The sequence below is a fragment of the Geotrypetes seraphini genome, chromosome 7 (genome assembly GCF_902459505.1).
Source record: "Geotrypetes seraphini chromosome 7, aGeoSer1.1, whole genome shotgun sequence".
Classification (NCBI taxonomy): Eukaryota; Metazoa; Chordata; class Amphibia; order Gymnophiona; family Dermophiidae; genus Geotrypetes; species Geotrypetes seraphini.
Genome location: NC_047090.1, coordinates 2,342,468 through 2,363,379, shown reverse-complemented (window position 1 = coordinate 2,363,379; position 20,912 = coordinate 2,342,468). Strand labels below are relative to the sequence as shown.

At 42.3% G+C, this 20,912-nt stretch overlaps 1 protein-coding gene across 4 annotated transcripts in view; it reads left to right on the top strand.

The window, feature by feature from the left end:
* CCDC87 (coiled-coil domain containing 87) overlaps positions 1-20,912 on the top strand; it is a 220,106-nt gene that overhangs the window by 51,176 nt on the left and 148,018 nt on the right. For all 4 annotated transcript variants that reach the window (XM_033951406.1, XM_033951405.1, XM_033951408.1 and 1 more), the window contains one exon: positions 19,548-19,635. In XM_033951406.1, the coding sequence (XP_033807297.1) occupies positions 19,548-19,635 (88 nt within the window). The remainder of the gene's footprint in view (positions 1-19,547; positions 19,636-20,912) is intronic.

Genomic DNA, 20,912 nt, shown 5'->3' with positions numbered 1-20,912 from the left:
CGAATTTGCACAGCGCTCTTTTCTCCTGTACTATTTATAGGTATATCGGGGTAATGTTTTTATTCATATAGGAGAGACATGTATTTCTTTCCGGAGACTTGGGCTTGAGGTCTCGGTCTCAGATTGGTATTCTTCTTCGCTTACCATGACCAAGAGTATGGGATTCTGTACAGTTTCTGTGATCCATATTGCTGACTCCACTGGGAACTTCGGCTTGCTTTCCCCTTCTTATGCTACAGCAGTCGCTTTTGTTCCGGTGGTTCCCGGTATCTCAGGGCTCCAATTATTTGGTATGCTCCTCCTGCATCGCTCTGTATGATTTGGTGGCTCAGCGCGATTTCTCTTTTCAAGGCATGCCTCGGTCTTTGCTGGACTAGCTCATGACCACCGACCATCCCGGGCTGTCGGGTTGGGGAGCTCGGTGGCTTCCATCCTCAGCTCCAGGAGTCTGGTCTTCAGAGGCGACTCAGTACTTGTTCATTCTTCTACTCTTGAGCAGGGTCAGGCTACCTTTCTGGAGCTTCTGATAATTCTTCCAGATTGCCGCTGAGGGTCCTTTTGGTCAGTATTATGATGGGGGTATTTCTCTAGAGCTTGGGCAATAGGTGTTGTACTCAGTTGGCAGGTGAAGTTGGTCTGCTTCAATAGGTGGACTCTCATCTTCGTCTTCTGTTGGCAGATCCTTTTATGGATCAGGATAAGAGTTTGGATAGACTTTCTCTCCGCGGAATCTGAGCATGGCCCATTTCTTATATGTTACAGTGTACAGCGCTCTGGAAAGTGTGCATGTTAGTAATAGTGTAATCTTCTGCATCCTGGATATTGAGATTTGTGGCTCAGGCGTTCTAGCTCTTTTTATGGACGTGAGATCTCCTTGACCTAGACATCATGGCCTCGTCTCTCAATTCTAAGCTTCCTAGCTTCTTCGGCGGGCCCAGGAAGTGGGAGTTAGAGGGGGTAGCTGCATGGCTCCTTTCTCTCTTTTGCCTTCTCTTTTTCAGTGTTTTCCGCTGGCTGATGATGGCTTGGATTTGCCATCTCGAGCTCGCTTTCCGGGCACAGTATTTGTAGAATCTCTGGATTGGCAGTGCCATCCTTACTATGCGGATTTGTTGAGTCTTTCGACAGCCGGACTAAGAAGTTTCCTGGTATCTCCGGCTTTGCTCGCCTAGGGTCCGAACAACATGGATATTTGTACTACTTTAGTATTACGACCTAGTTTTTTGAAAAATCTTGGTTGACGTGTAAGGGTTATGCGAAGCAGGTTGTTTCTTCTCTTATCTGGGTGATACGGATGTTTTCTCCTGTGGCTTCTGCTTCCTTTTGGAGGTTTTTCCTTTCTTGGGTGCTTCTTAACGTTTGAAACACTACAGAGTTCCTTTTTGGCACAAGTGTATTGCCGAGGGCTTAGCTTTCAATTCCCTTCAGCTTCTAGTGCCATTCTTGGCTTGTTACAAGGGCTTGGTATATTGCTCTTCGCTTACTTCTCAGCTTCATGTAGTTCAGTTCCTAAACAGAGTGCGGTATATTCATGCGCCTCTTAGAAAGCCCGGTTTGGAGTACAATCTTCATGTACTTCTTCTCAGTTTACCGAAGGCTTCATTTCATCCTTGTCTTTTGGGACTCTAAAGGGCTGTGTCGTTGAACATGGAGTTTCTTGTGGCCATGGCTTCAGCTCTGCAGTTTTCTATGTTGCAGGCCTTGTTTAACGGGGATTCCTATTTCTGATTTCCAAAATATGGGGTATCAGTTCGGATGGTACCACTATTTCTTTCTAGGGGGGTGTCATCCTTTCTTTTATGTCATGCTCGCTTTTCCTTCCTTTTTCCTGGGAGGAGAAATTGGGAGCAGTGCTTTTATTCACTGCATTTTTTGATACGTACGTAGCGTTCTCCGCGAGCTCGGTTTCTAATGACTTTTAGTTGTTTATATCTCCTTTTTGTATTCTTCAAGGGACGCCTCAAACGTATGGTGGCGTCCGAAGCCTCCATCGCTCAATGGGTCCAGGAGGACATTCTTTATGCTTGCTTGCTGGCAGGGAAGCGGTTGGCAAAAGAACTTTATGACCATTCCGCCGGAGCGATGGCTACTTCTTGGGCTCGGCCCGGAGGTTTTTTCCTTGGAGGAGATTTGTCTCGCGGCTAATTGGTCTTCCGAGAGTTCTTTCTCTCCTCATTTCTGCTTGGATGTGGGGGCGCATCTGGTAGGGGCGTTTTGTGCTTCGGTTGTTGCGGAGGCGGCGTTTGCTTCCCACCCAGATTGAGGATTGCTTTGCTACATCCCATTGGTCTCTGGATTCATCTGCTGCTGTTGCTAGGGAAGGAAAAATTATGTTCTTACCTGTTAATTTTCTTTCCCTTAGACGCAGCAGATGAATCCAGAGCCCCACCCTTTCTGTATATTGTCTCTCGGTTTTTTCTTTTGCAACTTTCGCAGTTTGTTATTATGGCAGGTTGTTTTCTGTATTATTGCATTTTGAGATTTGTTATGGGAAATAAGTTTTTTACATGCTATGCCTATTGATGGTTACGGATGCTTGGGCAAGGAGCTATACTAGATAAACAGGAGGAGTGCCAGCCAATAGGACCACCTGTTAATCAGTTTCTCTATCTCCGCCTGCTGGTAGATGTGAGCTATCCCCATTGGTCTCTGGATTCATCTGCTGCGTTTAAGGGAAAGAAAATTAACAGGTAAGAACATAATTTTTTCTTATGAGGATAATGACCTCTATGAATCTATCGAGGCAGCCACCAAGAAATTGTCTGACCATGAAAAATCTTTTGCTTCGATTGTCAGACCTAAGCCAAAGCCAGCTCCTGGCAAGTCTGCATGCCCTGCTCTTATCTATCAACGGCGTTATGCTCCAAAGTTTCAAGTTCAAATTTATTAGGATTTGATGAATCGCTTATTCGGTTTGCTAAGTGATGTACAAAATTATAAAAAAAAGTAAAATTACAAAAAGACAAACCAAATGACAAAATTCTTGAAGACAAGACAAACTTGAATTGGGAGGAAAGGAGGGGAAGTTACAACTCTTTTTAGAAGAAATAGACAAAAAGGAAGAGAACAATGGGGAACAGGAAAGTTAAAAATCTGTGAATATTTAACAAATCTAAAATTTAAATGTTAAAAGCATCTTTAAAAAGATGAGATTTTAAGGATTTTTTAAAGGAGGTGAGATCTTTTTCATTTTTAATTTATTGTGGTAATGAGTTCCACCATTGGGGGCCCATTACGGAGAACATATCAGATCTTCTCGTGCCTACTATTTTCAGAGAGGGTATAGATAGGAGATTTTGGAAGGATGATCTGAGTGGTCGTACAGTGTTATGGGGTATTAACATTCTAGCTATAAACTGAGGTTCAATAAAGGTTAAGGTTTTAAATATTAACAGCATGACCTTAAAGAAAATGCAATGGCTGATAGGGAGCCAGTGGGAGTCGATCAATAATGGCGTAACGTGGTCATATTTCTTGGCATTATGGATTAGTTTAATAGCTGTATTTTGGATAATTTGTAGTCTTCTTTTTTCTTTTTGGGAGATGTTAAGTAATAGTGAGTTACAGTAGTCCATTTTAGCTATAATCAAAGAATGTACCAGAATATTAATCGATTTGGGCTCAAGAAATTTGGCGATTGATCGTATTAAATGCAATTTATAAAAACATATTTTGACTATATAAGTGATGTGTTCATGAAACAGTAGTTTGTCATCAATTATGACCCCAAGAATTTTTAAAGTGGAGACAGACTCTAGGGGGATGTTATTAAGGACAAATGGGGTCTTCAAGCCTATGTCCTTTTTCCAGGTAAAAATCATGGATTTTGTTTTTTTTATGTTTAATGCTAATTTGTTTTGTATTGTTTCTAGTTTTTTATTTATAGACAAAATATCATTATTATTTTCTGGGTCAAGAGGATGGATAAGTTGAATATCGTCCGCATAAGAGAAATAAGTAAAACCAATTGACTGGCAGATGCTCAGTAATGGAGAAAGGAAAATATTGAACAGAAGAGGCGACAAAATAGAGCCTTGGGGAATCCCAAAGGATGAAGAATAGGCTTTAGAGTATTCGTTATTGAACTTAATGAGAGAAATACGGTTGGAGAGATATGAAGTGAACCAGTTAAGTACTTGGTCACTAATGCCTATCGATTCTAGCCGATTAAGAAGTAAATCGTGGTCTATTGTGTCGAACGCTGCGCATATGTCCAATGAGAACAGAACAACAGATTTGTGGTGATCTAAAAAGTAATGAATATTAGTTATTAAGCCTGTCAGTGAATATTCGGTGTTGTGAAATTTACGAAAATCTGTTGGGTTGGGGTGCAAAGCATTGGTTGTTTCGATGAAATCAGAAACCTGATTAAATATCAGTTTTTCTGTTAATTTGGCCAAGAAGGGAATATTGGCAATTGGACGATAGTTTGTAGAATCATTTGTACTAATTTTGTGGTCTTTAAGTATCGGAGTGATGATAGCGGTTTTCCAGAGGGAAGGGACTGATGCAGTGAGTAAGCTTTTTAGGAAGAGTGAGTGAATAAAGAGCCCAAAACAAGAAAATAATTTTTTTAGGTAAAATGGGGGAATAATTTCAGATCAGGAACTTTTTAAGTTGATTTGTTGAAAAAGAGCTTCAATGTCTTTAAGGGAGGGAATTTTGAAATTAGAGCATTTGGCTGTCGGAATAAATTCAGTTTGGTGATTGTTCGTAAGACTACTAATTGAGTTAGAATGAAATGTACTTCGGATGGTTTTGATTTTTTGGTTGAATGCGTCAGCTAAATCCTGTGCTTTTAAGGTGGACTTCTGAAAAGTATTACTTCCTATATTCTTCTGGGTAATGGATTTTAGAATGTTATATAGGATAGATAAGTTTTTTGCTTTGTGGATTTTGTCTGAATAATATTTATTTTTGGCCTGGTTAATTTTGGTTTTATACGTGGATGCCTTTTCTCTATAATTTTGAAGATTTGTATGGGATTTAGAATGACTCCATTTTCTTTCTAAAGAACAAAGATGTTTTTTTATGAGATAAAGCTCTGCCGTAACGGGCAATATAATAATATTGGGAGACTTCAATTTCCCGAGGATAGACTGGAAACTAGGAACCTCCAACTGCGGCAAGGAGGCCAAGTTCTTGGAGGTGCTAGGGGATTGCTTCCTGGAACAATTGGTAAAGGAGCCGACAAGAGACAACGCCACCCTGGACTTGGTACTAAATGGCCTCACGGGACCGACAAAAGAAGTAGAAGTTACGGTACCGCTGGGGACGAGCGATCACAATGTGATCAACTTTAAGCTTGACATCGGGAATAGAAAACGTGCCAAAACCTTAACCAAAACCTTTAATTTTAAAAAGGGCAAATACGATCGCATGAGAGCCATGGTGAAACAACGACTCAAGAAAAAGGTGGACAAACTTGAAACGGTAGACCAGGCATGGTCCCTACTGAAAAATACTATCTCAGAAGCACAAAATCTCCACATTCCAAGGATCTCCAAAGAGGGGAGAACAAAAGGTAAGGGAGAACCGGCATGGCTTACCAGACAGGTGAGGGTAGCCATAAAAGAAAAGAAGGACTCTTTCAAAAAATGGAAACACATGAAAACAACCGAAGCATGGAAAATACATAAAGATGATCAAAAGAAATGTCACAAGGCGGTGAGGGATGCCAAAAAGGACTATGAGGAAAAAATAGCGCAAGAAGCCAAAAACTTCAAACCCTTCTTTAGATACGTGAAAGGGAAAAAACCCGCAAAAGAGGCGGTGGGACCCCTGGACGACCAGGGAAGGAAAGGGTACATCAAGGAAGATAAACAAATTGCTGACAAACTAAATTCCTTCTTTGCGTCCGTCTTTACGGAGGAGGATACCGCTAAAATACCAGAAGCAGTGAAAGTGTTTAGTGGAGTAATAGAAGACAGCCTCACCACAGTTGAAGTGGAGTTGGACCAGATATACTACCAGATCGACAAACTTAAAAGTGACAAATCCCCTGGACCGGATGGAATTCACCCGAGAGTTTTAAAGGAATTGAAGGTTGAAATCGGAGAGCTATTGCAGAAACTTGCCAATCTGACAATCAGAACTGGACAGATACCAGAAGACTGGAAGATAGCGAATGTCACGCCAATTTTCAAAAAAGGATCGAGAGGGGAACCGGGCAACTACAGACCTGTGAGTCTTACGTCTGTCCCTGGAAAGATGGTTGAAGCACTGATCAAGGATAGCATAGTCCGGCACCTAGATACACACGACTTGATGAAACCCAGTCAACATGGGTTCAGGAAAGGGAAATCATGTTTGACGAATTTACTTCAATTTTTCGAGACCGTGAACAAGCAAATTGATAGTGGAATGCCGGTGGACATAATATATTTGGACTTCCAGAAAGCATTCGACAAAGTTCCACATGAAAGGCTTCTCAGGAAACTACAAAGCCATGGAATAGAGGGAGATATACAAAGGTGGATAGGCAAATGGTTGGAAAACAGAAAGCAGAGAGTGGGCATAAATGGAAAGTTCTCAGACTGGGAGAAAGTGACTAGTGGTGTGCCCCAGGGCTCCGTGCTTGGGCCGATCCTATTTAATATTTATATCAATGACCTGGAAGACGGAATATCCAGTGAGATCATTAAGTTTGCAGACGACACAAAGCTATGCCGGGCAATCAGATCGCAGGAGGATAGCGAGGAACTCCAGAGCGACTTGTATCAGTTAGAGAAATGGGCAGATCAATGGCAGATGAAGTTCAACGTGGAGAAATGCAAAGTAATGCATTTAGGTAGTAAGAATAAGGAATACGAGTATAGAATGTCAGGCGCAACTCTGGGTAAGAGCGAACAAGAAAAGGACCTGGGTGTACTGATAGATAGGACCCTGAAGCCGTCGGCACAATGCGCGGCAGCGGCAAAGAAAGCAAACAGAATGTTAGGCATGATAAAGAAAGGAATCACGAGTAGATCGGAGAAAGTCATAATACCGCTTTATAGAGCAATGGTCAGACCACACTTGGAATACTGTGTCCAACATTGGTCTCCCAACCTAAAGAAGGATATAAAACTGTTAGAGAGGGTGCAGAGACGAGCAACGAAGTTAATAAGAGGTATGGAGAACTTGGAATATGAGGAACGACTCAAGAAACTAGGACTGTTCTCCCTTGAGAAGAGAAGGCTGCGAGGGGACATGATCGAGACGTTCAAAATGCTGAAAGGCATCGATAAAATAGAGCAGGAAAATAAATTATTTACATTGTCCAACACGACACGGACAAGAGGACATGGTTTGAAGCTAAGGGGGGACAAGTCCAGGACAAATGTCAGGAAGTTCTGTTTTACGCAGCGAGTGGTAGACGCCTGGAATGCTCTCCCAAAGGAGGTTATCAAGGAATCCACTGTGCTGGGATTCAAAGGCAAATTAGATGCACATCTCCTTATGAGAGGCATAGAGGGATATGGGTGACTAAAACTACATCAGGTGTATACCTGACTGGGCCTCCGCGTGTGCGGATCGCCGGACTTGATGGACCATGGGTCTGATCCGGAGATGGCAGTTCTTATGTTCTTATGTTCTTATGTATACCAGGGGTTAGATATTGTAAGGGGCAATATAGTTTTAGAGATTATTGGTGCTTTACTGTCTAAAAGAGATTGTAAAGAGGAGTTCCAAGTTGATAGTTGGTCTTTAATTGAAATAAATGTGGCAGTTGTAATGGATGGGTCAAAGAAAGGCAAAATGTCTATAGTTTCTAATTTGGAAAAGTCTCGCCCTCTTAAGAAACAGCAACCTCAGAAGCAGCAAAAAAACTCAACCTTCTGCTGCACCTAAGGCATCTCAGCATTTTTGACTGTTAAAACAGAGCATAACCTCCACCGTTCTGACTCTGTCTCATTTTCCCCCTATAGGATGTCGTCTCCATCATTTATACAACCGATGGACGTCAATTACCTCCATCCTCAGAGAAGGATACTCTTCATTTCACTCAGGTTCCACCAGAGCTTCCTCCAAGAGAGTATCCTTCCAATCCATCCCAGACCGCCCTTCTTCTTCAGGAAGCTCAAGCTCTGCTTCGTCTCCATGCCATCGAACCAGTTCCCTTGGAGCAGCAAAACAGGGGGTTTTACTCCCGTTACTTCCTTGTTCCGAAGAAGACGGGCGATCTGCGACCCATTTTGGATCTCAGGGCTCTCAACAAATTTCTAGTCAAAGAAAAGTTTCGAATGTTGTCCCTGGCATCCCTTTATCCCCTTCTCGAGCAGAATGACTGGTTATGCTCTCTGGATCTCAAGGAGGTCTACACTCATATTCCCATTCATCCAGCCTCCCGTCAGTACCTCAGATTTTGGGTGAGGAATCTGCATTATCAATACAGAGTACTACCATTCGGCCTGGCCTCGTCTCCCAGAGTGTTCACCAAGTGCCTGGTAGTGGTAGCAGGAGCTCTAAGGAATCATGGTCTTCAGGTGTTTCCCTACCTCGACGACTGGCTCATCAAGGATTCCACGTCTCAAGGGAGTATTGTAGCGACCCAACAGACTACCTGGTTCCTACAAAGTTTGGGATTCGAGATCAATTTTACCAAATCTCAGCTTCAACCCTCACAGACTCTACAATTCATTGGAGCTGTTCTGGACACTGTCCAATTCAGAGCATTCCTTCCACAGCAACGTCTGAAAGCTCTACTTCAACTCTGTCATACAATGTCTTCCCGATCTTCCATCTCAGCAAGACACATGATGGTACTCCTAGGTCACATGGCCTCTACAGTACACGTGACTCCTTTAGCCAGACTTCACCTCAGAATTCCTCAGTGGACCGTGGCATCCCAATGGATGCAGGTTTGCGATCCTCTTTCTCGACACATCACAGTCACTTCTTCTTTGAAGCAGTCTCTCCGTTGGTGGATGCTCTCTTCCAATCTTTCCAGAGGTTTACTTTTTCAAACGCCCCCTCATCAGAAGGTCCTCACGACAGACTCTTCGACCTACGCTTGGGGCGCTCATCTCGATGGTCTCCGTACTCAAGGCTTCTGGACCAGTACGGATCGTCAGTGTCATATCAATCAGTTGGAACTCAGAGCGATCCTCAAAGCTTTCCATGCTTTTCAACATCTGCTTCACAACCAGGTAGTCCTCATTTGGACGGACAACCAAGTCGCCATGTATTATGTCAACAAACAGGGAGGGACAAGGTATGCCTCCCTTTGTCAAGAAGCTCTGGAGTTTGGGACTGGGCAATCCACCACAACACCTTCCTCAAAGCTGTCTACATTCAAGGGGCAAGAATTGCTAAGCGGACAACTTGAGTCGTCTACTGCAACCTCACGAATGGGCACCCCATTCTTCGCCTCTTCATCACATTTTTTCACAGTAGGGAACGCCTCAGATAGACCTCTTTGCGGCTCCCCACAACTACAAACTGCCTCAGTTCTGCTCCAGGATATACTCTCCTCATCGCCTCAAGGCAAATGCTTTTCTTCTGGAATGGACAAATCTCTTCCTCTACGCATTCCCTCCATTCCCTCTCATTCTCAAGACTCTGGTCAAGTTGAAGAACGATCATGCCACCATGATTCTGATTGCTCCTCGGTGGCCAAGATAACCTTGGTACTCCCTTCTACTTCAACTCTGCAGCAGGGAGCCATATCTTCTACTAGTTTTTCCTTCTCTGCTTACACAGAGTCAAGGATCTCTGCTTCAGCCCAACCTGCTTCATCCCAATCTCTACACCTGACAACTTGGTACCTCTCAACATAACCCCTCTTCAGTTTTCTCAATCTGTAAGAGATGTTTTAGAGGCTTCTAGAAAGCTCACCACTAGACAATGCTACCACCAAAAATGGACTAGATTTTCTACATGGTGTTTTTCTCATCATAAGGAGTCTCAGCATTCCTCCTTATCTTCTGTTTTGGACTGTCTTTTGCACTTATCCAATTCTGGCCTCAAGTCTACATCTATACGAGTCCATTTCAGTGCAATTGCGTCTTTCCATCAGTCTATTGAAGGGAAACCCCTCTCTGCTCATCCGGTGGTTTCCAGATTCATAAAAGGACTTTTCAATGTCAAACCTCCTCTCAAACCGCCTCCTGTGGTTTGGGACCTCAATGTTGTCCTTACTCAATTCATGAAGCCTCCATATGAACCAATTGATAAGGCTCATCTGAAATATCTCACTTGGAAAGTGGTGTTTCTCATTGCCCTCACTTCTGCTCGACGAGTCAGTGAGCTGCAAGCTTTAGTTGCTGAACCACCATTCACGGTGTTCCATTATGCAAAGTGGTTCTTCGTACTCATCCTAAATTCCTACCTAAAGTGGTCTCGGAATTTCATCTCAACCAATCCATCGTACTTCCAGTGTTTTTTTCCAAAGCCTCATTCTCATCCTGGAGAATCAGCTCTTCATACTTTGGACTGTAAACGTGCTTTGGCCTTCTACTTGGTACGCACCAAACCACACAGAACTGCTCCTCAACTTTTTGTTTCCTTCAACCCAAATAACTTGGGACATCCTATTTCTAAGCGTATCATGTCCAATTGGATGGCGGCTTGTATCTCTTTCTGCTATGCCCAGGCTGGATTACCCCTTCACAGTAAAGTCACAGCCCATAAAGTCAGAGCTCTGGCAACTTCAGTAGCTTTCCTCAGATCTACACCTATTGAGGACATTTGTAAGGCTGCTACTTGGTCCTCGGTTCATACCTTCACTTCTCACTATTGTCTGGATACTTTCTCCAGATGGGATAGACAGTTTGGCCAAACAGTATTACAAAATTTATTCTCCTAAATTGTCAACACTCCCACCATCCCATTCTGGTTAGCTTGGAGGTCACCCATATGTGAGAATACCTGCCTGCTTGTCCTGGGATAAAGCACAGTTACTTACTGTAACAGGTGTTATCCAGGGACAGCAGGCAGCTATTCTCACAACCCACCCACCTCCCCTGGTTGGCTTCTCTGCTAGCTATCTGAACTGAGGAGACACGCCCTGCGCTGGGCGGGAAGGCACTGGCGCATGCGCTGTGCGGGCGACTCGAAACTTCGAGTTTCTTCAAGCAAGTCTGCTTGTGAGGCGTCCGTATCCGGGCTCCGTTGATGACGTCACCCATATGTAAGAATAGCTGCCTGCTGTCCCTGGATAACACCTGTTAAGGTAAGTAACTGTGCTTTTTCTGCAGAAAGCAGTATATATGGGGAAAAAAGTCATATTGCTTAATTGGCTTAGTGGGAGCCCACCTTCTCCTACTGAATGGAGGATGCAAATGCGCACACTGCTTAAAATGGAGCAGACTCAGATCAGGGATCTGACTTCTTTACAGGGGCGTCAATTTAAGGAAACTTAGAGTGCCTTTTGGAATTCTTTGACCCCATGAGTACGAAGTTGTCTTTTGAACATGTAGCTTGTATTGTATGCTTCCTTTCATTCTGTGGATGTATATTGCACTGTGTTGGGAGGGGAGGGGTGGAGGGAGGATTGGGGTTTTGTTGTATCTGTTCAATTTTGATGTGTTGTGCATTGTTTTTTCATTAATAAAAAGATTATTCTCATGAAAAAAACAAGAAGAAACATTTAGCAAGAAAATGTTATCAAATATCATGATGATAGTGTCATCGAGCTTCTGGTGGTTCTGGAGAGTACCGCACACTTACTCTGTATAGCTTTTTCCTCTGACTGCCAACAAGTCCTGCCCATACATGTTCTTCCACAAATCGGAAATTACATCAAAATGATGTCGGGACACTTGAAAAAAAATGATGAAAAAATAAAAAAGGGAAAAATCTGAGGGAACCCCCCCCTACTGTGATGTCATGTGCTTGCTCATTCCAATGCATCATTAGAGTAACATCACCCCTATGAATTTTGCTGATTTGTTCCACTATCCTAATTCTTATAGATCTCACAGTATGTCCTATGTATAATAAGGAGCATGATAAATTTGTATGTGGCATTAATTAAATCCGCTTGAATGGAAGGTACATATACAATCACAAATGAAGGAAAGATGTTTTCCAACTATCCATAAAACCTTCCACTTGAATTACTCACTCAACCCTCAGAAATGCCATCAGTAGTTCAACAGACTTTCATAACCACTGGCTTTACGCATCCAATCCTCACTGGGTCATACTATAATAAGCTTTACTCAAAATGAGATAAATATTGAGGTGTCATTTATATGTACAATCAATACTTAGCTTGGGTGGTGAATAGTGAGGGATCAGCAAGCCAACATGTTTCCCCCCTAAAAGGGGTTTCTTCAGGGCTACCATCCCTAAAACCCAAGAAAACAACCTAAGTATTATCAAGAATAATCTCATATAAAATCTAACCATTTAAAATCCCATTGAAATTCTTACCTTAATTTAGCAATAGTTTCACGACGTGGCCACCCGTTAGTCTCTATCAAGATGGCTGCGGCGTTTGATAAATCTCATCAAATACCCACAGATGCGGCTGTCAGTGATGAAACTGGGCGTGGTCAGAATCTGACATCACGCCAGCACTGATACCCGATCCGGGGCATACAGTTCAACTGTTAAGAAATAATGTAAACCACTCCCCCAAATTTGGTGTTAAGGGGCCCCCCCAGAGAAACCTCACATCAAAGAAGACCATTCTAATTCTAGGTTAAGCCCATGGGGAATAACTGAATTTAGGCGATAAATCCACCTCTGTTCCATATAGTTTAATCTTGCTTCCATATTGCCCTCTATACCCTGAGTGTCCAAGGTGTCTATAATCCTCCACCTGATCTGATCCAAATTGTGTTTTTTGTGACCCAATGTTGTACTAATGGTGCTGACCGAGTATCGGTAGAGATCCGGGACTTATGTTCGTTCAGCCTCACCTGCACAGGGCGTTTGGTGCGTCCAACATAGACTAACTGGCAGGGGCAGACTATGATGTAAATTATCCAACCTGTTTTACATGACATATGATGCCTAGCCTAGACCACTCTACCAGTTTGTGGGTCCTGCCATGAAGCCCCTTCAATAGTTTTCTCACACCACTGGCAATGAGAGCATTGTTTATGGGTGCCCTGGAGTGTAGGGTGGTTATTATTCTGGTTCAACACTTGGCCAATGGTCCTCCCTTTAGTGTAAGCTATCATGGGAGGTTCCTCCAAGCCTCTTAGAGTTCTCAAAATCGACCAATGTTGTCTAATAGACCCCGCCATAATTTTCGCCGCATCAGAATATGGTAGGACACAGACTAGTCTAGCCTCCTCCATCCTCGAACTACTATCTCGGTTGGTATCATATAGTAATAAATCCCTATGGGCATATCTCACCCATTTGTAAGCTTTGATGGATAGATCTCTCCGGGTACCCACATGATAGAAACCTACATCTAAGCTCTTCTGCCACCAAATGGAATTCTGCCAGATCAGAACATATTCTTCTAGCCCTTAAGAATTGACTAACGGGGAGGCTGTATTTAAGATTGTAAGGGTGGAAGCTCGAAAAATGAAGCAAGGAGTTTCTAGCTACGGGTTTCCTGTACAGTGTGGTGGCTAATCGATCGCCCTCCCTATAGACTAAAATGTCCTAAAATTCTATTTTGCTTGTGTTAAAAGAGGCTGTAAATTTGAGGTTCACATCTATAGTATTGATCCATTGGATAAATCCCTGTAAGTCTGTCACTGTACCATTCCAGAGGAAAAATATGTCATCTAGAACACAGTTCTTCAACCGCCGGTCCGCAGGAAATTTTTGCCGGTCTGCGTAGGGCCGGCAAGATTGACTCCCTTCAATTTCCTGACGGTCCACGCAGGGCCGGCAAGATCAACAGCTGAAGTCTGCGCTGGGCCGGAGAGATCTTGGGGAGCCTCTGACAGTGGCTTTCTCCCCTCTCTGCAGCTCTCCTTTACTTCCCAGCGCAGCGATTCACGAAGGCAGCCTCGGGGCTTTTGCTGAGTCGCAGCTGCCTCTGATGATGCAACTTCCTCTTTCCTCAGAGGCGGCGTGACCCAATAAAGGACCCGAATCGCTGTGCTGGGAAATAAGGAGAGCTGCTGGGAGGGGAGAAAGCCACTATTGGAGTCTGGGAAGCTGCTGGTCAAAGGGAAACAGGGACAACTGCTACTGGAGAGGGAGAAGGAAAGATGCTGCTGGGAGGGGAGGAGGGAAAGGAATCTGGGAAGCTGCTGGGCAAGGGAAAAAAAGGGACAGCTGCTATTGGACCTGGAGGGAAGGAGGAGAGATGCTGCTGGGAGGGGAGGAGGGAAAAGAGGCTGGGAAGCTGCTGGGCAAGGGAAAAAAGGGACAGCTGCTACTGGAGAGGGAGAAGGAGAGATGCTGCTGGGAGGGGAGGAGGGAAAGGAGTCTGGGAAGCTGCTGGGCAAGGCAAAAAAGGGAAAGCTGCTACTGGACCTGGAGGGAAGGAGAAGGAGAGATGCTGCTGGGAGGGGAGGAGGGAAAGGGGTCTGGGAAGCTGCTGGGCAAAGGAAAAAAAGGGACAGCTGCTACTGGACCTAGAGGGAAGCTTGTGGGCAAGGAAAAAAAAGGGACAGCTGCTACTGGAGAGGGAGAAGGAGAGATGCTGCTGGGAGGGGAGGAAGGGAAGAGAGTTACTGCTGGACAGGAGGAGGAGGGAAGGGAGAATGAAAAAAGGAAGGAAACAGCTGGCAGAGAGATTAGAGGAGGGGAAGGGGAGACAGGCATGAGAAAGTAGAGAGATTGATGATAGGAAGGGGTCAGCAGAAAAATAAGCAGAGAGGGACAACGATGATAGATCTGGTGTAGGAGAGATAAAAATGAAGAGAGCAGTGAAGCTGGAATGAATCATGTAAAAAGGAGAGAGGGGGCACAAGCTGGATGGAAAGGGGAGAGGGACATAGAAAGAATACAGATACCATATGGAAGGGGGAGAGTACAGACAGTGGATGGAAGGGGCAGATGCTGGATTGAAGAGACAGAGAGGGCAGACGCTGGAAGGAAGAGAGTGAAAAGAAGATTGAAAGCAGAAACCAGAGACGACAAAAGGTAGAAAAAAATAATTTTATTTCTATTTTGTGATTAGAATATATCAGATTTGAAATATATATCCTGCTAGAGCTGGTGTTAGACATAACTGGGAACTGCAAAACCCAGGCAGTGCTTCTTTAGCTTCCAGCTGGCTTAGGGCGCTCTCTGACCAGGGGGCAGTTGCCCTAGTTGCACTCCCCTAAAACTATTCCTGTCATGTGTGACTGCAGTATTCTGTTAGCATGATATTTCTGGGTAGCATTCTGTAATAATTTGGCTTGTTCAGTTTTCTTGATAGTAGAAGGGATATATGTGAAGGAGAGGGGAGACAGGGGTTTTGTTGATCCTTGCTCCAAATTATTTGTATTTATAAAATGACAATTGTACAGAATATTGTTTCTTTTTATACTTTAATAAAATACATTCAATATAAAATCATAACTGAGGCTTGTGTGGATGGGATCAAATGATTTGTGGGGACCAAGCTCGCTGAGATGGGGCGGAAACGGGGTTTTTAAATTTTAGTCCTAGTAGTTTGCCGGTCCACAAAATAATTCTTTTTTTTCTGCCGGTCCACGGGTGTAAAAAGATTGAAGAACACTGGTCTAGAAAACGATTCCACAGTAGAATCTTCGTGCAGTACTGGATGGAAGGATATATTAGTTCCTCTTCAAATTTACCCACATACAATGTGGCCACCGAGGGGGCCAGAGTGGCTCCCATGGCAACTCCCTGGACCTGTTTGAAGTATGTCCCTTCATATTTGAAATAACTTTCTTCAATCACCCACTTAGCAAGGGTGAGGAGAAATTCTGTAGTGATTCTCTGAAAACCCTGCCTGGCCTCTAAAGCGTCTCTAATGATATCCAAAGCCTGCTGTTGAGGGATTTTGGTATATAATAAAACAATATCTAAAGTCACCATCCAACACTGCATGAGAACTCTAAGAGGCTTGGAAGAACCTCCCATGATAGCTTACACTAAAGGGAGGACCATTGGCCAAGTGTTGAACCAGAATAATAACCCCCCTACACTCCAGGGCACCCATAAACAATGCTCTCATTGCCAGTGGTGTGAGAAAACTATTGAAGGGGCTTCATGGCAGGACCCACAAACTGGTAGAGTAGTCCAGGCTAGGCATCATACGTCATGTAAAACAGGTTGGGTAATTTACATCATAGTCTGCCCCTGCCAGTTAGTCTATGTTGGACGCACCAAACGCCCTGTGCAGGTGAGGCTGAACGAACATAAGTCCTGGATCTCCACCGATACCCGGTCAGCCCCATTAGTACAACATTGGGTCACAAAAAAACACAATTTGGATCAGATCAGGTGGAGGATTATAGACACCTTGGACACTCAGGGTATAGAGGGCAATATGGAAGCAAGATTAAACTATATGGAACAGAGGTGGATTTATCGCCTAAATACAATTATTCCCCATGGGCTTAACCTAGAATTAGAATGGTCTTCTTTGATATGAGGTAAGGTTTGTTAGTGGTCCCCACAATATATGGTTGGTGGGGTCACTTGAGAGGTGCCCTTACACACGCCAGGTCCCAGGTTCAGTACCCTCACTGAAGATTCACCAGGAAGTAGAATCAAAGAGGCACAGCCAGAGGTGATTGCATAAAGAATATATTATAGAAATAGGCTTACAGAAAAGCAATATTTATAAGCATTACAATTAAGCATTACAATTAAGTAGAGAGCAAAGCAATTTCCCTGCCTTACAGAGTTCAGAGGAAAAGAGAGACATAGAAGCCTGAAGTTCCAGGGAAAGGCAGAGAGAGAGAAAAGGGGGATGGGTTTATGGTCCAAGCTTCGTGTTCCAAAGATAAAGGGAAAGATAGACAGAGAAAGAGAGAGCTCAAGAGATAGATTTTTGTGTGTTGCAGAGAGGAGGCTTTTATAGCTTAAAATCTTATTCTGAATATAGAAAACTATTGAGCTTCAATAGAAGTTAAATCTCCCCCTCCTTAGTAAATTTGTGCTAGACAGCCGAAGAATAGGCTATGGTCAAATGTAATTTCCAGTATGCCTCTGACAATAGTTTCTGATTAACTTTGGTTATCTGTGCACCTGGACCCATTGTCCTAAGCACCCTCTTAATCAGACATTAACACATTAACACCTTTTAGCTAATCATGATTCAATCAGGGCTACTTAAAACCGTCTTTTTGGATTATATGAAACAGTCTACCTACACTCAGGGTCTATCTACATTCACATGCCAAAGTCAGATTGATATCATTTCCCATAGGCCTTTGCTGACATAAGTTATGCCAACTGAAAATGCTGATTGCTAGCGATAGTTATGCTGACAAGGTTTCTCTGGGGGGCCCCTTAACACCAAATTTGGGGGAGTGGTTTACATTATTTCTTAACAGTTGAACTGTATGCCCCGGATCGGGTGTCAGTGCTGGCGTGACGTCAGATTCTGACCCCGCCCAGTTTCATCACTGACAGTGGGTATTTAATGAGATTTATCAAACACCGCGGCCATCTTGATAGAGACTAACGGGTGGCCACGTCGTGAAACAATTGCTAAATTAAGGTAAGAATTTCAATGGGATTTTAAATGGTTAGAATTTATATGAGATTATTCTTGATAATACTTAGGTTTTTTTCTTGGGTTTTAGGGATGGTAGCCCTGAAGAAACCCCTTAAAGGGTGAAACATGTTGGCGTGCTGATCCCTCACTATTCACCACCCAAGCTAAGTATTGATTGCACATATAAATATGGCACCTCAATATTTATCTCATTTTGTAAAGCTTATTATAGTATGACCCAGTGAGGATTGGATGCGTAAAGCCAGTGGTTATGAAAGTCTGTTGAACTACTGGTGGCATTTCTGAGGGTCGAGTGAGTACTTCAAGTGGAAGGTTTTATGGATAGTTGGAAAACATCTTTCCTTCATTTGTAATAAGGGGCAAGGGCATTGGATAAGATATGAGGGTGAATCAAAAATTAAAGGCAATTGTTAAATTATGCGATAACTAGAACAGAGCAGAGGGAATGAAACCTGTAGAAATTCACCATTGGATGTTGACTCAATATGGACATAGCACCATAAATCAACAAAAGGTTTATGAGTAGGTAAAAAGGTTTAAAGTGGAAAGAACAGGTGTAACTGACGAAGGTCGTTCTGGTCACCCATCAACATCGCACACACAAGAGCACATTGACAGAGTGGATGCCTTGATAAGAGAAGACCAATGGACAACGGTGTCTCAATTGGCTGCAGATTTGGATAACAGCTATGGATCTGCATTTGCTATAATGCATGATGATTTGGAAAGTCTGTGCATGATGAGTTCCCAAACAGCTTACTGATCTACAAGCTACAGTGTGTGGAGGTGGTGACCCAGCCTGAAACGATATGAAGAAGATCCAAGTATTTTGGAGAGAATTGTCACCAGCAATGAGACTTGGGTGCATCACTGCGACCCAGAGAGCAAAAGACAAAGCATATTTTGAAGTAAAGGAAACGGTGCTCACATGACTTTGGGAACAACCAAAAAACTTCTCTGCAGGAATGCAGAAGCTAGTTGAACGATACAACAAATGCACCATCTTGCATGGCGACTATGCAAAAGTGTGATATGTTCAGTTGCTCACAGTTATTTCTATTAAGGCAGTTAAATTAATTTTGTCTTTACTTTTTGATTTATCCTCATATACTACTCCTCTGGAATCACAGTCTGTCCTAGCCCTTAACTTATAGGGAAGTCCTCTGTAATTGTTTAAAGTGCCTTCTTTTTAAAGAAGCCTTTAACTGAAAGTTTACTTTCCCGGTAAAATCTTATTGTTTCCAACCCCCCTTAACTTCAGACTACCAAAATCCCTCCCTATTGACCTTTCTTCTGTCCCTAATTCTTTTCCTCATACCCCCTAATGTACTTCCCTTTTATGTACTTTTTCTTTAATGATTGTATTTCTTCCCCTCTTTCCTACTGTTTCTAGTGGTTTTTAAAGTTGTATGTTTGGTTAATATACTATGTATAAGTGATTTCTCGAAATCCTATTTTATCTTTTGTAAAACGCTTTGTAATTTGGAAAAGCATTCAATCAAATAATATAAATAAACTTGAAACTTGAATAAGTGTAGGAATGTACTACCATCACATGACTGTAAATAGAACAATTTCCACATATGCTGTGGCTTCCTGATTCAAAGGTATTTTCGGCTGGAAAAATGTAAATGAGACAACAGTTCACGAAAATTTTTGCTATTCTATAAAGGGTGCACCAAATCTGGGTATCAAATTTATGCCTGCTGAAAACTGGTGTAAATCCTCGTTCCCAAGTTAGCACAGAGATCCATTATGCCTTAATAATATCATGAGGTGTTCAGACAAGAGCCCCAGTTTGCTTCATCATGGGGCAAAAATTTGCTTATGAAATAAACTGTCTTTGTATGCTGCCTGGAAAGACATTTTGGAATGTTTTGGATTTTTCTTGAGGAGAATAATAATAGTTATTTCCAGAAATAGTGAAAATCTTGACAAATCACTGATTGAATTTTCCCACATGGACTCGCAGTACTAACAAGTTGTTTGCTGGTAATTACAGGTTGAGAAATCATATCTTGAAGCATACCAAATAGATGATTTATTACCTGATTTATTAAAGGCTGATGTTACTTTTAGAAGAATGCCACGTAAGTATTAATTACATTTATATTTTATGCCCATGTCTATATTTGGATTTCAGTGTAAAATATATACATACTTTGTGCAGACTTTTATTTGATTTACAAAGAGGAAATATGCTTATACTTCAAGAAAACAATTTGCTTACTTTTACACTTGTGCTTAGAATGCACAGTTTATCTGAATAAAATTCTGTGTAGATACTTAAATTTTCAAAAGTATATATATGGTCGAGAGTACAAAGTTTCAGCAATATGCAGATGATATTTTGCTTCATTTGAGGAATCCTGAATCTACTATTCCACATTTATTGGACTTGATCGAGAGATTTCAAAAATTTTCAGGATACAAAATTAATTGGAATAAATCAGAAATCCTTCCACTTAATATACATTCTTAAAAATGATTGTTTGATCAGTTCCCTTTTCTTTGGAAAGAAGAGGGTATAAAATATTTAGGAATATGGATTTATAAGACTTTGGAAGAAACAATGAAAATAAATGAAAAATCTTTATTGTTAAAGGTTACAGAAATGTGTGAGCAATGGAATCCGTTATATTTATCTTGGTGGGGGAGAGTTCAAACAATGAAAATGATGATTTTGCCTTTGGTATGTTATCAAATGGGAATGTTACCAATTTATTTTCAAGGTTCTTTTTACAAAAAACTGAATAGTATTCTTATTAAATTTGTTTAGATGGGCAAAATTCCTAGAATAGCTTTAGTATATCTTCAAAAACCAATTATAGAGGGAGGGGTAAATTTTCCAAAATTTTATAGGTATCATCAGGCCTATATTTTGCGTCAGGGTATGCACTGGATCCTACCTGCAAAAAACTAAAGGAATTGACCCCAAAATATCCACAAAGAAGAAAATCCAGAGAAAAAAAAAAAAATTCTGTGGAGTTCCTAAATGGACTTTATTTGAAAGTGTCAAAGTTCCAAAGGTACACTGAAATCATCCACATAAAATAATTCCATCCACATAAAAATAAATCATCCACATAAGAGCCTTAAAGGACCTAGTCCGCTAGGGATACAGGACCCAACATGGTCCGCATTTCGACAAAATGTCTTCCGGGGTCCCTGGGGGGTCCTATAAAGGTCTTAGCTGCAAGTTGGTTTGTAATCATGATTTAATTAGGGCTATTAGAAACTGTCTTTAGGGCTGTATGAAACAGTCTGCCTGGATGCTTACTGTATGTGATCTATCTGCATCAACATCCCAGAATCAGATTGATATAATTTCCCATAGGCCTTTGCTGACATTAGTTATGCCAACTGA